Here is a 16,203-nt window from a genome sequence, read left to right as displayed (position 1 = left end):
TCAGAGCAATAATGTAATACATTGAAGAAAATCTCTCAAAAAAGTATTCTTTAAAAAATATTGCCAAAATTCAACAAACATTTTCTCAAATGTTAAATTGACATCATTAAAAAAGACAATTTTTCAAAATTTTGAACGGTATAAAATTTATTTTTATGATATAATATTTGTGAAAGTTATTTCAGAAAAAGGCCAACATACATCTTAATATTTAACTAATTAAAATTTTAATTAGAATTTTTTTTAAAAAATCCCGAAGTACCCGTTTCTATTCTTCAAGTTATACATGTAATGAATTTGGTAGCTATAGGTCACACGGTCTACACCAACGTAGAACCAACACATACACATACATTCATCTTTATTATAAGTACAGATGTAAATGAATATTTCGCTTAAAGATAAGATGTCATGCAACTTACATCAATACCAGTGAACATTACGTGGCGGTACATAGAAACTATTCCTTTAGGAAAGTATCTCGATACATCCAATGAGCCCCAGCTGCTATATCTTTTACTCTGAAATGTTTATACAGAAATAAGCAATATTAATGAAGTTTAGGCAGGTTTTTGGTGAAAAATCTAAGAAATTACTAAGGTACAAATACAGTTACAAAAGAATGATCGAAATTTTAAATCTTGTGAAGTATTTTTCTTCTTAGGCACATTTTTATAATTTCATAACTAAATAAAACGTCATGCATTGTATCAGATAAGTTACATTTATACAATTTCAAAAATTTCAAATAGTTTTATATATTGCTAAAAACCTTTTTCAGATATTTATAATAATAATTGTCGAACATAGGTCAGCAACATGCAGGTTTTTTTTTTTTTTTTTTTTTTTGTGGCACGTAATTTTGATTGTCAATAAATAATGTATGAATAAAATAAAAATTCCTATAACGTTTTTTTTTAAATATTTCTATAAGGATTGATTTTCACAATATAATTCAACGATACCATTTCCAGATAGTTTGATGAAAACACAGATTAATTAAAGAAGTTTAGATTTTTAAATTAGATTTTTGTAGTTTAAATCAAAATAAACTAATCTACAAAATAATGAATGAAAATACAATTTCCTTTAACATAAACTATTATATGCACATTTTTAATCAAACGCTGTTTTAAAAAATACGATTAAGGTAAAAGAAACCTGCTTTAAATACTAAGAATATTATGTAATTTTTATGATTTTGGATTTAAACTGCATAGGTATAATTTTCAAAGAAATTTAATCTTAATTGTTTTTTTCTTGCATTTACCATTTGATTCTATTAATACTATTATGCAAATATTAGGTTAAGTAATTATTGAGCGTTTGTTTTCATTTTATAAGGCCCTAAAAACTCTTAAAGAATGGCACTTTGTTCTATGTTATTTGAAAAAGAATAAAATACTCCAAAAGAAAATGAATTTTTGTTTTGACTAGAAATATGTCAAGTGAACAATGCCGAGTATATATGATGTCATTTAATCGGTGAGGCTGCCGAATCTACTTATCAAATTCTTGCTGTGTTTGAAAAAGAAACATTTTTTTATATATATAATTCCTTTTGTCATTTAAATTTTCTTTTCAAAAATATAAAGCGATAGAATCAGATTCTTAGTTATACAACAAGAGGAGTTATTAAAATATTAATCTGAAATAAATTTGAAATATAAAAATACATAATAAAAGCATTCGTGAATTATTATTCAACTCATTATATTTATTTAATAAATCTTGATGGGAAGGAAGAGAAATTTAAGATAATAGTCTCCAAAAAGTAAGCATGTTACTTCTCTGCTTCTCTATAATACATGAAGGCATAAAAAATGTTTCAATAATTTTTTTAATAATGATCATATAATTTTTCTATTTATATTAAAGCATTAGGAGTAAGATAAATTAAATTGGGGAACAATGTAAGCAAAAAAAACTGAGAAAAAAAATTTTTTAACAGAAATTATTGCATTTACCTGTAAAACTGTTTTGAAATACTTCAGAGTAAGATCTAAGCCTAAAGGTGATGTAGCTCCAGGAAGTACCTCTCTGTGTTAAATGGACAAAAATTAGTTCCTAAATATTTTCATAGGTCATAACAATTTACATTAAAAATAAATCGAATTATAAATCTACAATAAGATTTAATACAAATAATGTATTTTTATAATTCTACAATTTTAAATTGTGTAACCAAAACCACCTATAGAGAATATGAGGTTTTGTAGAATAAAATAATTACCCAACATTACACATGGCGAAATATTCATCTTCACAACGCAGAGGAGCATCGAATTCATGATCGATTTCAAAATTCGTTTCTCCGGTACCGCTTGTAACAGGTCGAGACTGAAAATTATTTCGAAATGGTATTAATTAATTGCTTATAAACAGTAAAATCTCAATTATTTTGAAAATAGTAATCCCCATATTTTAAGTATTTAAAATCAAATTTCCAATAAATTAGAACCCCAAGCCAACTTCTTTTGATTTCAAATGTGCTCTCTTTTTAAATTTAATTAGGAATAATCAGCTCAAAGGCGGGGCTCTTTTTTTAAATCACCATTTTAAGATCTTTCTTTTTAGATAGGCAGTAGTCTTTCAATGAATCTGAAAAAAAACTATTTTGCTTTTAAAACTATTTTATAAGGAAAAAGTAGATAAAAGCTTTAATTCTAACTTTTCCACGATTTTTTATGGATATACACTTATTAACATCGATTTTATAAAACAAAAATCATTTATGAACCTGAAAAGGTTAAAATAAGTTTTTGAAACATTTTTTGAGGCTTCTTAACATTTAATAATCAAATTGATATTTCAAATTTTATCTTCTATCATTGGAATCTTTTTGAAATAAAATCGCTGAGCAGAAACATTTTTTAAACACACGCTTCTTTAAGTGCACTAAAAAGTATTTTTTGTTTTAATTCTTTTCAATTTTTTAGTCTTAATTTGTAATTCATTATTATAAATATTATGGTCACATGTAAACATTATTTTCATAAAATATCTACTAGTTGTACAGTATTAAAATAATATTATCTACAACAATCAAGTTCAGAAAGTTCAACAATCAAGTCCAAGTTGAAGCAAATAAAAACATGACAGAAAAATTAATTACGAAATTAAACTTTTCAAATAACAAACAAGTGAAATTGGGAAATATGCATAAAAATAAAAGGATCATTTCTGAAATGAAAATTTATATGCTCTCTTTCTTGCTTAACAATTTTTATAGTGTTAAATTTCGTTGTAGCCTTTTTATTCGTTTTAAATTATATTTACATCTATATGTTCTTTAATTTATGAATAGAAATATTTCTTATAATCTCAATTTTCTTCTTAAAAAGGGACTAAAAAAATATTGTAATTAGACAACACCTTTAAACTCCTCCAATATGAAACAGGTAATTTTAATATTAAAAATATTCTATATTTTATTATATGACTGTAAGGCTTTAAATTTTTAAGAAAAAATTGTAATGCTTATTTATATATACGTGATATTTTAAAACATATGGTAAACATGGAAACAAAAATATTTCATCCATAACTGAAAAAGCTGGATAATTTTGAAAGGTAAAATGTAAACACTTACTTGAAATATATACAAATTATTGTTCCAAAAGCCCCATTCTATATCTCTGTAGGATCCGAAGGTTTTTTCAATCTAAATATTCAAAAAAATAATAAGAAAAATATTTATATTAGTCAAAAAATGATATCTAATATTACTTTTATAGGAGGGTTTTGAATTTTTGTAGGCATATTAATATATTACATATTGAAAACACAGAAAGCTACATTTACAGACTTATGTATTGTATAGCAGAGGATACCTATTTCAACTGTAGATCACTTTAGTGGAATTTTATTCAATGAATTAACTTCATAGGTTACGTGAATAGGCAAACGTCTCTTGAATTAGCTAATATGCTCTAACATAAGGCGCAGAAGGAGAAAGTGATTCATTCTCATCAGCGATTCAGTCAAAAATTCATTCTCATTCTCAATTCTGAATCATCCAACACAAAATGTAAATAAACTTCTTATTAGACAAGGTTATTGACTTACCTTTATGGCTATTTGACCTAGAAACAGAGCCATATTATCTGATAAGCAACAGGACTGCTTTTCGTATTCCGGAACATCTTCAATATCAGTACCGCCATCATCTGAAAAATTAAATCAATCTTGAAATTTATATCAATATTGAGGGCAACAGCAAACATCCAGTTGCTACTTTCTTAAAATCGTTTCATTTTATTTAAATTTTAGAAGCTTAAAATACATTTGTCTCTAAAATACTGTAAATTGATCATATGTAACTACAAAAATCTCGAAGATCTGAGCTTCTGAAAAAATACAAAAGCACAACAATCATTATTTGAATAATGTAGAAATAAAAAAGAAAATGTTAGTCTGTGTCTATCATTTAGACCAACGTAAAATTCAAATTTTTAGTTAATTATTAAAAAACTTTTTACTTATTTTATTTTTTTATGGAAAAATGCCTTTTTTATACATTTTTAATTTTCAGGTTTTTGTATGCTTTATCAACTTGCGTTCCTCTCACTCGAAGAACAAATTGCACCTATCAAATAAACACGTTAATTATTTAGTCAATTTCTTAAATCGAGGGTATTTATCTTTTTTCATATTTAGAGCGTCTTTTCAGATTTTAAAATTGAAATAAATTCTTTGAATTTGGCAATATATATATAAAGAAAGATATAACGATTTGATTTATTTTATTTCATATAAAATTAATGACATCTAAATACATCATAAATGATTCCTTGCTTCACCATCGTCCCTTTTTGAAAAACTCTCAAAAACATATTTTAATTTACGTTCCTTGCCCTTGCCAGATTTATTTAATCATTAAAAACTAAATGAAATGCCAAAAATATCATTTTTACCGATTTATATTTCATACATCAGCGGGTGACTTCCTAATACCTCAACAAGGGTTCTCCGCCCATTTGTTTCCGTTTCCTAGAATAATTAAATAAAATTTAATCCAATCCCCTACCTAAAACAAGTTAAACAATTTTGTCAGTTATCATCGCCATTTGATTTCGCCAAAACGCAAGCATAACTAAGCAATTAGAATGTTCTAACATTACTCATTGATTGATGTAACGGAATGAAACAATCAATAATCAAAGGTTGTTTTGATAATATTTGTACCTTAATATTTACTTTTATTTTATTTTGTGTATTGTCACAGTGTATTTTGTTATTATTTTATATTATACTACTATATCTGGTAACCAGTTTTATTTCTGATACCACTGAGTTTGTCTCTTGGTGAATGGCAACGTTGCTGTAGTTAAAATTCTGTATCCGTGGCCGCATTGTGCATTAGGTATATTTTCTGCCCCTTTATTGATATGTCGTCATCGTCTTTAAAATGTGAAAATAAACTGTTCTGTGCGAAATTTTTTTAAGACCATCAAGAACAAATAACAAATACAGAAACAAGCTCTCGAATAACCAATGTTGCTCTAAGACAGCAATCATCTACATGTGGTTAAAAAGAATCTTAACATCTAATAAAATTTTTAAGATAAATCTTCACATACCGTCATTACAACACTAGTATTTCTGTCTTTCATATCTTCAGCCGATTAAAATACGATGAGTAGTCAACAATAATTCTATTGCGACAAAGCTATCATAGAAAGTAGTACCCGACAATAACTATGGAATTCACTCTAAAGCCAATCATTCCATGTTAGAATCAGAACAACAGTTTAACAGAACATAACATTTATTAAAATATTTTGTGATTAAGATTTACTTTCGATAAAAGCGATTGTCACCTTTTCATTTAAGCAAGCATTTAGGAAAACATGTAAGAACAAGCATTTAGCAAAAAAAAAAAAAAAAATAATCCGAAGTTATGCTTCTTCTGAATAATGGGCATGATGGAAGCATGTTTGCCAATTCCACTTCTTTACCTTTTCATTTCAATTAAACTTTGAGCTTCATTAACATTAACATGATGATAGTTAATTACCTTTCAAAATAATTTTATGTCCTTTCGATCCAATGATTTTGTTCTTTATAATCAAGTTATTCTCATCCAGCCTTTCAATCTCAATTGTATCCGGTTCTTCTGATCCAGACACCACAGACTAAAATATTACAAACCAAAATCAGAAAAAGAGAATAAAGTCGGTTCATTCAAGAAAACAATACTTTCACACACAAAATAATTGATAGAAAGTTAAAAATGCATCGTACCTCACCTAGTCCATAGTTGGCAGTAATGCTCATGGTTGTTGGACTTCCTGTTAGAGGATCGCATGTAAAAAGAACTCCAGCAACATCGCATGGAATCATTTGTTGAACAACGACAGCCATCGGAGAATTTATCATTTGACCATTCTGCCTATAAATGAGAAATAGTCTTAGTTAGAAATCATAATTGATTTCATTTCCGGGCTGCTTGTTATATTTATTATAGGGGTTTGATGTTAAGTGTGATAATAGCGGTAAGATAGGGTTAAATTTTAAAAAAAAATTGGAAAAGGGAATTAATTAAAAAATAATAAAAATTGCTGAGGAATCTAAAAACGAAGCAAGAAGAAATAAGCAACATAACGTAATATTAGTAAAATCATTTTTTTTCCTTCCGCATTCACTGTAATTAATTATTTTTGTTGGGATGAAGCGAGCGGACTATTTTTCTCGCGTAGGAATATCTGTGTGACTACGCTTCTGGCGCTTCGTTCCGGCACCTTTCCTCCCGCGAACAAGATACTGTGTGCATAATTGTCAATACCTGTGTTCTTTTCTTTTCGTTTTCTATGTCCAATAAATGTGCTGTCTTCAAAACCATGCTGAGATTATTGAAAAGTAACGACAAATTGGTAGCAGTCCATGGTTCTTATTCGTGGTAAATGTTTCGTTAAAATTTCTAAGTGAACTGTGTGACTGAAACGAAACTGTCAAAAACGAAATTGCCAGCATGGATAAATTAAATGTCCCTGAGCTGAATGGAACTAATTATTTCATTTGGGCATTGAAAATACAGGCAGCGCTGAGTTTGAAAAGATTGGACTCTGTTATATCCGCGGTGAAACCAGATCATCTAAGCGAAAATGATGCAGCAGAATGGAACCAGAAAAATTCTGACGCCGTTGCTTACATTAAATTATCATTGTCAGATGAACAGGCCCTACAGTTCGCAGCAGAGGAAAATGCAAAAATTCTTTGGGATAAAATAAAGTCAACATTTACGGGTCAAGCAGAAGACCGCAAAATAGATGCCGGTAATGAAATGAAACATATTGAAATGAAAAATAATGAATCGGCAAACGATGATGTTGCCAGAGCAAGAGGAATTGCTACAAAATGTCATTCTTTAGGACTGGATGTCACACTTAGGGAGCTCGTTTATTATACAGTGCGCGGACTGAAAGGAAAATTCTCTAAAGTGCGAGAAATTCTCAAAACCCAACGTGACAAATCAATGGACGAAATATTAGAAATTTTACGTGAAGAAGAAAATACCTGTTATTCGCCGACGAGTACTGGCGCTGAAGGAATCAGGGCGGAAGTGTTTTATTCTAGAAAAAACAAAAGTTCTAGTGTAAGGCTCTGCTACATCTGCAGATGCCTAAATCATATCGCCAAGGACTGTTTTTACAGGAATAAAAATGCTAGTAGAAGTGCTCCATGTAATGAAATTAATCAAAGGAGAAATGCACAACATCGTGCCAATCAATCAACAAAACGACGAAGTGATGTGTTTACTACTTCTCATCAAGAAGAAAGCCTAAGTGATAAAATATGGTTGCTGGACAGTGGAGCTTCTTGTCACATGGCCAAAGACAGTATGTGGTTTGAAAAAATAATCCCTGAAACAAGGGATATTTATTTAGCTGGTAAAGAATTTTGTGTGAGGGAATCGGAACAGTTAAAACAAAAACTGTAAGTAATAATCCTAGAAATTTAACAATTACTAATGTTAGCTATGTTCCTGAACTAAGATATAATTTATTGTCAGTAACTTGTTTGATGGATAAGGGTTGTAAAATTAAATCGAATAATAATTGTATGTTGATTTTTGATAAAGATAATAATTTAGTTACTAAAGCATTTAAAAATAACAATAGATTAGAATTATATTTGGATCCATTGTGTAATTCAGAGTGTTATTTTTCTAAGCAATCCACTAGTAATTATGAGATTTAGCATTACAGATTATGTCATTTAAACCCTAAATATATGCTTAAAATGAAAGATTATATTGATATTAATGATATAAATGATTTTAGATGTGAAACTTGTGACATAAGTAAGATAACCAGAAAAACTCATCCTAATATTGATGTAAATCAAAGTTCTGAAATTCTTGAATTGATTCATGCCGATCTGTGTGGTCCTATTAAACCTGAATCATTAGGTGGCTCAAAATATTTCATGATATTGGTGGATGATTTTTCTGGCATGTATTTTACTTATTTCTTAAAAAATAAAAATGAAGTGTTTAATATATTTTCACAATTTAAAGCCAAATATGAAAATTTAACCGATAAAAGAATTAAAAAATTAAGAACTGACAATGGCTTAGGATTTGTAAATGAACAACTTGATACTTATCTTGCTAATTCAGGAATATTTCATGAAAAAACTATCCCATAGAATAGTGAAAGTAACGGTAAAGCTGAAAGGGCGAACCACATTCTTTTAGAAAGGGCTAGATCTATGTTATATGAAAGTGAGCTTCCATTAAACTTTTGGGCCGAAGCCATTAATTGTAGCACCCAAGTGTCTAATGTAACCCCACGTAAAGGAAAAGAAAAAATACCCCTTGAAATTAGACAAGTAGAAAACCGAAATTAAATTATCTTAAAAAATTCGGCTGTGTGGCTTATTTTCACGTTCCGAAAGTAATGAGAAATAAATTTGAAATTCCAGGGAAACGTGGTATAATGCTAGGATACGCTAGAGAAAGAAAGGGTTATCGAATTTATGGCATCAAAAGCCGAAAAATAATAGAAGAGAGATCAGTTAAATTCAATGAATCTTTAAAAAGGTAGTACGTATTTGGGGAAAACGAAAGCAGAAACTTGGGATATTAATTCACTGCTTGAAACTTCTCCAGCGGCATGCGAGATAAATCAAATATCTAGTTTAGAAATTCCTGATGAATCGGCAGAGGATGAGAATAGTGATTCATCAATTCTATACCATAGTAGAACTTCGCGGCAGACAGACGCCGCTATAGTGGATGAAAATGAAACACCAGATGTTGAATCAAGTAGTAATAATATCGTAAATCAGATTCCAGTCAGACGTTCGGAAAGACTCAAATCTAAACAAATGTCAGCTAATGTAGTTTATAACATTCCGAATACATACTTAGAGGCAAAAAATAGTGCTGATTGGAAGAACTGGGAAAGAGCAATGAAAAATGAATTGGATTCGTTAAATAAACATGAAGTTTGGGAAATAGTAAATAAGCCTGCAGAAACAAAATTAATAAAAAGTAAATGGGTATATTCTTTAAAACAAGATAACTCTGGTGAAACCAAATATAAAGCGAGACATGTAGCAGCAGGTTTTAATCAAATAAAAAATAAAGATTTTTCCGAGTCTTATTTACTTGTAGTGAATATTGAATCTTTCAGAATGTTAATGGCACTTGCATCTAAATTAAATTTATTTTTTAAGTTCTTTGATGTTAAAACTGCATATTTATATAGTGATATTGAAGAAACTGTTTATATATTACCTCCACCTGGTTATGAAATATTAATTGAAGATGAAAAAGTTTGTAAGTTGCAAAAGAGTATCTATGGCTTACCACAATCTGGTAGAAACTGGTATATGACTATAAAAGGTGAATTAGAAAAATTAGGATTGATGCAACTGGCCTCTGACAATTGTGTATTCATTAAAACTGTAGGTAAAAATATTTTTATATTATGTATGTATGTAGATGATTTAGCATTTTTTTCTAATAATTCTGAAATGTATCAAGAGATTGTAAATAGCATCAAAAGCATATTTGAATTACAAGAGAACAAAACCGGTAAATTTTTAGGTATAGAAATTGTAAAACATGAAAATAGTATTGGTCTGTGTCAATTTGAATATATTGAATCATTATTGGTTAAACATAATCTAGAAAAATGTAAAAGTGTTAAAACTCCAATTGTAAAAGGAGAAGATAAGAGTTTCCCTTCCACAAATGAACTGGTTGACTTCACGATGTATCAAGAATTAATTGGTGAACTTTTATATTTAGCTAATAGAACGCGGCCTGATTTATCATTTGTAACAACATATTTGTCACAATTTAATCAGAAACCAGAAAAAAGGCACTATAATTTAGCTAAAAGAGTACTAAGATATTTAATGGGTTCAAAAGATAAAAAATTGTTTTACGACAGTAAGTTTGGTTTTCTTAACGCAAGTTCTGATGCTAGTTGGGGGAATGCAGAAAATGGCAAATCATTTTCTGGTGGTGTAATTAAATTAGCTAATTCATTAATTTCATGGAAATGTCATAAACAAAAAAGTGTCAGTCTGTCAACATGTGAAGCTGAGTTATTTGCTATTTCAGAAATATCTAAAGACATTATTTGGACTGTAAACTTATTAACTGAGTTAAACTGTAAACAATTTATAAATAATGCTGTAACCTTAAATTCAGATAGTCAAGCAGCAATTCAGTGGATTAAATGCACCAGGTCTTCAAATAAATCAAGACATATGAATTTACGTTTTCATTTTGTGAAAGATTTGTTGAAAGATAATGTAATTAAATTAGAATATGTTCAAACAGAGTATTTAATTGCAGATTTTCTTACAAAAGCTGTTAGTGAAGAAAGCTGAAGTATTCTGTGAAAAATAGTTCGTTAATTTCTTAATTTTTGTATGTACATATAATTTTTTGTATTGTTGTGTGCATTTAATTTTATGTGTATTATAAAGGCTCAAAAAATGTCACTCGCAGGAGGGGTGTGTTGGGATGAAGCGAGCGGACTACTTTTCTCGCGTAGGAATATCTGTGTGACTATGCTTCTGGCGCTTCGTTCCGGCACCTTTCCTCCCGCGAACAAGATGCTGTGTGCTTAATTGTCAACACCTGTGTTCTTTTCTTTTCGTTTTCTATGTCCAATAAATGTGCTGTCTTCAAAAACCATGCTGAGATTATTGAAAAGTAACAACAATTTTCATTGTTTTAAACTTTGGATTTTAACCTGATTTTTTTAAAGAAGCACTTGCATATATGCTTCATATTGATGCATTATATTTAAATATTAAATGCATATAATGCATGTGAAAATGCATTTATGCATTGCTAAAATGATATTATATGCATTACTTATTATGTTTGTTATATGTATTGCTAATTTAATAATGCATTTTTATTATATGCATTATTAATTATAAGCATTATTAATGCTAATAATGCATATTTATTATATGCATTGCTAGAATGATTTTAGCAATTCATGTAATGCATTGCTAACTTTTTTTGAGACCAATAATTTTTTATGCTAACATTAAACCATCAAAAGAAATTATTTATGGAAAGTATTATTAATTTCTATGGAATACCTTTTATAATTAATCATAATTTTGAAAATAATGCAAATTAAAGATAATTTATCAGGATAAACATTACTAGTAAATTTTACCTTTTATACTGCACTGCAATATAACTGAATTGAGATGCCCAGCATTTCTTAATAGCAGCCATAATCTGTTCAAGTAAAAGAAATCAATGTACAGTAATAACAATTAAACATTTACAATTTTTTTCTCATATTTATGTTTGTAGATCAAATTTGTCAACGATTTCAACCGAACGATAAATAAAAAATAAGTGTTACCTCACTAATGCCAGCTATCCCAAGATAACTTTCCATTTGTCCTGCTGCTGACATCTGTTCTGTGTCTTCTCCTGTAGAAAAATATCACCATTTTAAAATGATATATTGTTTCATATTTACTGTCAAGAATTAATATATAGAGCTATTTATTGTCAAGAATTAATATATAGAATCTATAGAGCTTTTTATCTTATACCAAATATTAATTATAAGATTAAAAAAATGATCATGGAGAACTCCTAACTCTGAAATCAAATAATTCGCAAACGACCACAGACTGAAGCATGACCAGTGGTATGTTTATTTTAAAAAGTAAATAAATAAAGAGATAAACATAAGAATCAGATGAATAAATCACAAATTTAACTGACAAATTATGCCAATATATGGCACTGATTCCTTTAAAGCGAGCTTAACGTGAGCCTTTCAAAAAATTTCTACAAGCAGGAAATTTGGCAGCCCCGCGCCTGAAAGTGCGATGGAAGTCCCACGTCTTTAAGCATGAAAATGTAATGATTCTGAATTTATTGAGCGTCATTCAAATTTATTTTTTCGCAGATCAACAGCTAAGTCCGGAATCAAATCATACAGCACGTACTTACAAAAGATATTACACATGTTTCCGTGCAAGATTCAATTCCATACCAGTTCAAGCTGAACAACAACGAGAAGATTTCCGCTGATGTACTCGACATGATTGATGATATATATATATAATTTACAGATGAGGCACATTTTATCAAAATGTTTTATTAATAGACGCAACTGGCGAATCGAGAGACCGAAAATCCCAATTTGTCTCACACATGGCACTTTCATTCCCCAAAACTTATCGTTTAGGATCAAATTCCCTGCAAAGACTTCATTGGCAACAGCCTACTCGTTGTAATTAGTACCATTTAATCAACAACCTACTAATTTTAACGGTGATCGATGGGAGATTTGTTACTGAATAATTTCCTGTATTAAATTTTGTTATGTTGAACTCAAGAATAATCCTGCCAATCTCCGTCAATGTCTATATGCTAAATTTCTCCTGAAAGGTACAACCTACACCATAAAAATTTCATAGCCTTACCGCATGGAATAATGTTTCTAGAGCAGCAACCCCATTTTGATCTCAGTAGTCTTAAAATAATATTATTATGTGAGAACATGATGTTGTTTCGGTTTGAGGTTTTTGAAGCCTCAAAATGCGTAGACAACAAATTGGCTATTTATCGCTTTTGAGGCATCAAATTTTCGCTTTTAGGGTTATTAGAAAATAATGCAGGAAGGTTGTCATTTTTTATTTATCGCCAACTAAAATTACAGCTTGATTTCCAAATTATTCATTCTCTGAATTCTTACGAATTGTCTTAATTAATTTAAGTCATTAACCAGTTTAAACCGGTTTGAAACTATCACGATACTATCAGATTACACATAAGAAAAACGTTTTTTTTTTTTTTTTTTTTTTTTTTTTTCAAAATTAGTCGAGTTTTGAAACTTTGTTTGCCAGTTAGAAAAATTGAAAATGAAAGTTTAAAAAAAAATTATATATATATATATACAGAGAGGGGGGGATAGAGAAGTCTTGTGATTGTTTCAAACCGATTTAAACTGGTTAATGACTTAAATTATTTAAGACAAATAATAACTTAAAAAATAATAATGTTCTCTCATGATAGCTTGAAATTTGCGATCGTAGATTTCATTTTTTTACAATATGCTTTTTTTTTTAATTTGTTTAAAAGTTAGCAGATAGACATTGGTTAGCAGTTACCAATTGCAAACAATATGCTTCTTTCATACTTTTATCGTTGGAAATCTATTCTCCAAATATGTAAATTTATAGATCTCTAACTACAAACTTACGATACAACATTCCACGTCATATACTTAAGAATGAAATGAAACAAGATATTTTCTAAGTAGTCAATCCGTATCGCTGATACAAATAATTGATTTTTTTTTATATTTGATTTCATGTCTTTGAGGTTCCGTAACACTTATTTCGCAGTTTGAATTCATTTTTCTCTGCTTCCTAATTTGGTTATGTAAACGTAGCCAGTTAAATGCAGTAAGTTATGCCGTATTTGAAAATAATAACAATGGGGGGAAATAATGAAAATTGGTATAATATAATATATTTCAAACTAAACAGTTTAAATTTTTTATTTTTTTAATTTTATGCTTTTATATTTATCGCCTTACGTGTATATTTTTTTTTTAAAAAAACTATTTAATCAACAAAGAATTGGAAACATAATAAACCTGAATTTTCAAGATTAAATTAAAATGCACTAAGCATAAAGCATGTTTATTTATTAATAAAAAATTTAAAATAAATTATTAAATTAAATTATTTTAGAGATACAGAAAATCACAAAAAGCTCTCAAATTGTATAAATTTGTTGCATAAATCACTAACACTCATTTAAAATTGTTAAGATAAAAGTTCGCGTATTCAAATAGTTTGTATAAAAGTAAAATAGAACATTGTCTTTATTTCCAATTAACATTCATTTCTTCATTATGTAATTTTTAATGTGGTTTCTTTAAAATAATAATTTTTGTATTCGCGAAATTTCTATCTACTTATACGCACAGAATGAATTTTAATTGTCTACAAAATTGACATCTAATCTACTTTTATTTTATACTTGACCTACCAGTGGCAGATGAGCGAACAGCAAATTTATCGTCGTGTTTTCTTTCAGGAAATGCATTCATAAAATTCATAACAAAAGACTGACGAATCTCATCAGGAATCTTTGTTTTTATAACTTCATCCATTAACCTGCAACATAAACATTATTTTTCAAGTGGGTGTATATTATGTAAAAAATAATTAATTAAAAAAATTAATAAAATTTTTCAAATTTACTTTTGTACAGGGCAGAATGAAATAAACTTGAATAATCTAAAATAAAAAACTTACCTCTGGCACGCAGCTTTTGTTTCTTCAGCTTTATCCTGACTATAAATATCGAAAAAAAAAAGATATTAAATTTATTTTATTTCTTAAAAAAATCAATGTTTATACATATTATTACAAGTATATTGAAACTAACACAAAACATTCTTTACTTCAAATCTTTAAAAACTTTAGAAAAATCTGTCTTGTATTTCAAAACCTATAATATACACTAAAAAATATAAATTTTTAAAGTCTTATTTTATGAATTCTCACCTTAAAGATGAATTTTAGAATTATGCAAAATTTTACAAAATTAAAGCTTTAACTGCCACTGAAATTTCATGAGATAATTTCCTTTTTATTAATCTTTTTCTCACACAAAAACAATGGCAGCTATGTTTAGAGAAGAACATAATTTCCGTTTGCAATTAAGAAGATATTTATTTTCTACAACGGAATAATCCTACCTGAATTCTCTTCACATGAATCGCGTTTAGATGTGTTTGACCATGAAGATGACAGTAAGCAGTCAATGAACTTACTGTCAAGCAAAATTGAAAGAGACGGTTGTTGGACTACGCAATGCAAATGCAGAGCATAGAAACATTAAAATTTCTGAAGTTGATAAACAAATATGAGACATATATATTCGATAAGCAAATATGAAGTTGTTGTCCTTTTATAATGACAGTTCAAAACGAATGCGAACCCATGAGTATTTGAATGTGTGCAAATCAGAGATTCGTTATTTCATTAGGACAAAATAAAGAGGCTGCTATTTCATGCTTTGATATTTGATAAAAAAAAATGTAATCAAAAATTAACTAACTCTTTGTCTTTATAGACTATAACTCTGATTCGAATTTCTAACTCAAAACATCGTGTATGATAACATTTTAGGGATTATTCAGGGATTATTTCTATTCGTCCGCATTATTAAAAATATAATAAAATAACTTTTGAGTCTCTCACGACATTTCCAAATGTTATATAAAACTAAAAACAGTATAATATTAAAAGAAGAAAAAACGTAAAATATTCTAATTCTACTCAAACATGCTCCGAGTTACAATTGCAAACTATTGCTCTTATCCTTCCAGTAACATCCTGCTCCCCTACTTTTAAGATATGAGAATTACTCAAGCGAAATGTATATATTTGTTATCAATTTATTACATTAAAAAAGCGCCGATGTCCTGGCATCGGGATGGCGTATCTTCCCAGTGATCTGGCCGTTCCGGGTCCGAGTCCCGGTTCGGGCATGGTTGTTCTTCTTCTGTGTACTATTTGTGGGCTGTGTTAATGTACCCCCCTGTTAAAAGGGGTTGTGCAACCAAATGTGACGCATGAAGTAGCTAAGTCGTACTCTTGGCACTAGTTGGCACTACTGAAAAAATAAGAGACGCTCACTCGGCTTAAATAGCTGACAGATAACAGTCAGGGGAC

General features: G+C 28.9%; 1 protein-coding gene across 1 annotated transcript in view; it reads right to left on the bottom strand.

Moving 5' to 3' along the window:
• The window catches only part of LOC129968246 (putative phosphoenolpyruvate synthase), a 60,854-nt gene that overhangs the window by 22,763 nt on the left and 21,888 nt on the right, over positions 1–16,203 (bottom strand). Inside the window, exons 14-24 of the mRNA XM_056082101.1 lie at positions 14,779–14,817; positions 14,510–14,637; positions 11,856–11,926; positions 11,661–11,725; positions 6,247–6,394; positions 6,020–6,137; positions 4,069–4,169; positions 3,593–3,664; positions 2,234–2,340; positions 1,968–2,040; positions 423–521 (exon numbers count right to left, since the gene is read on the bottom strand). Of these exons, the coding sequence (XP_055938076.1) occupies positions 423–521; positions 1,968–2,040; positions 2,234–2,340; positions 3,593–3,664; positions 4,069–4,169; positions 6,020–6,137; positions 6,247–6,394; positions 11,661–11,725; positions 11,856–11,926; positions 14,510–14,637; positions 14,779–14,817 (1,021 nt within the window). The remainder of the gene's footprint in view (positions 1–422; positions 522–1,967; positions 2,041–2,233; positions 2,341–3,592; positions 3,665–4,068; positions 4,170–6,019; positions 6,138–6,246; positions 6,395–11,660; positions 11,726–11,855; positions 11,927–14,509; positions 14,638–14,778; positions 14,818–16,203) is intronic.

Source organism: Argiope bruennichi, chromosome 5, assembly GCF_947563725.1.
Source record: "Argiope bruennichi chromosome 5, qqArgBrue1.1, whole genome shotgun sequence".
Taxonomy (NCBI): Eukaryota; Metazoa; Arthropoda; class Arachnida; order Araneae; family Araneidae; genus Argiope; species Argiope bruennichi.
This window is presented reverse-complemented; position numbering and strand designations above follow the sequence as displayed.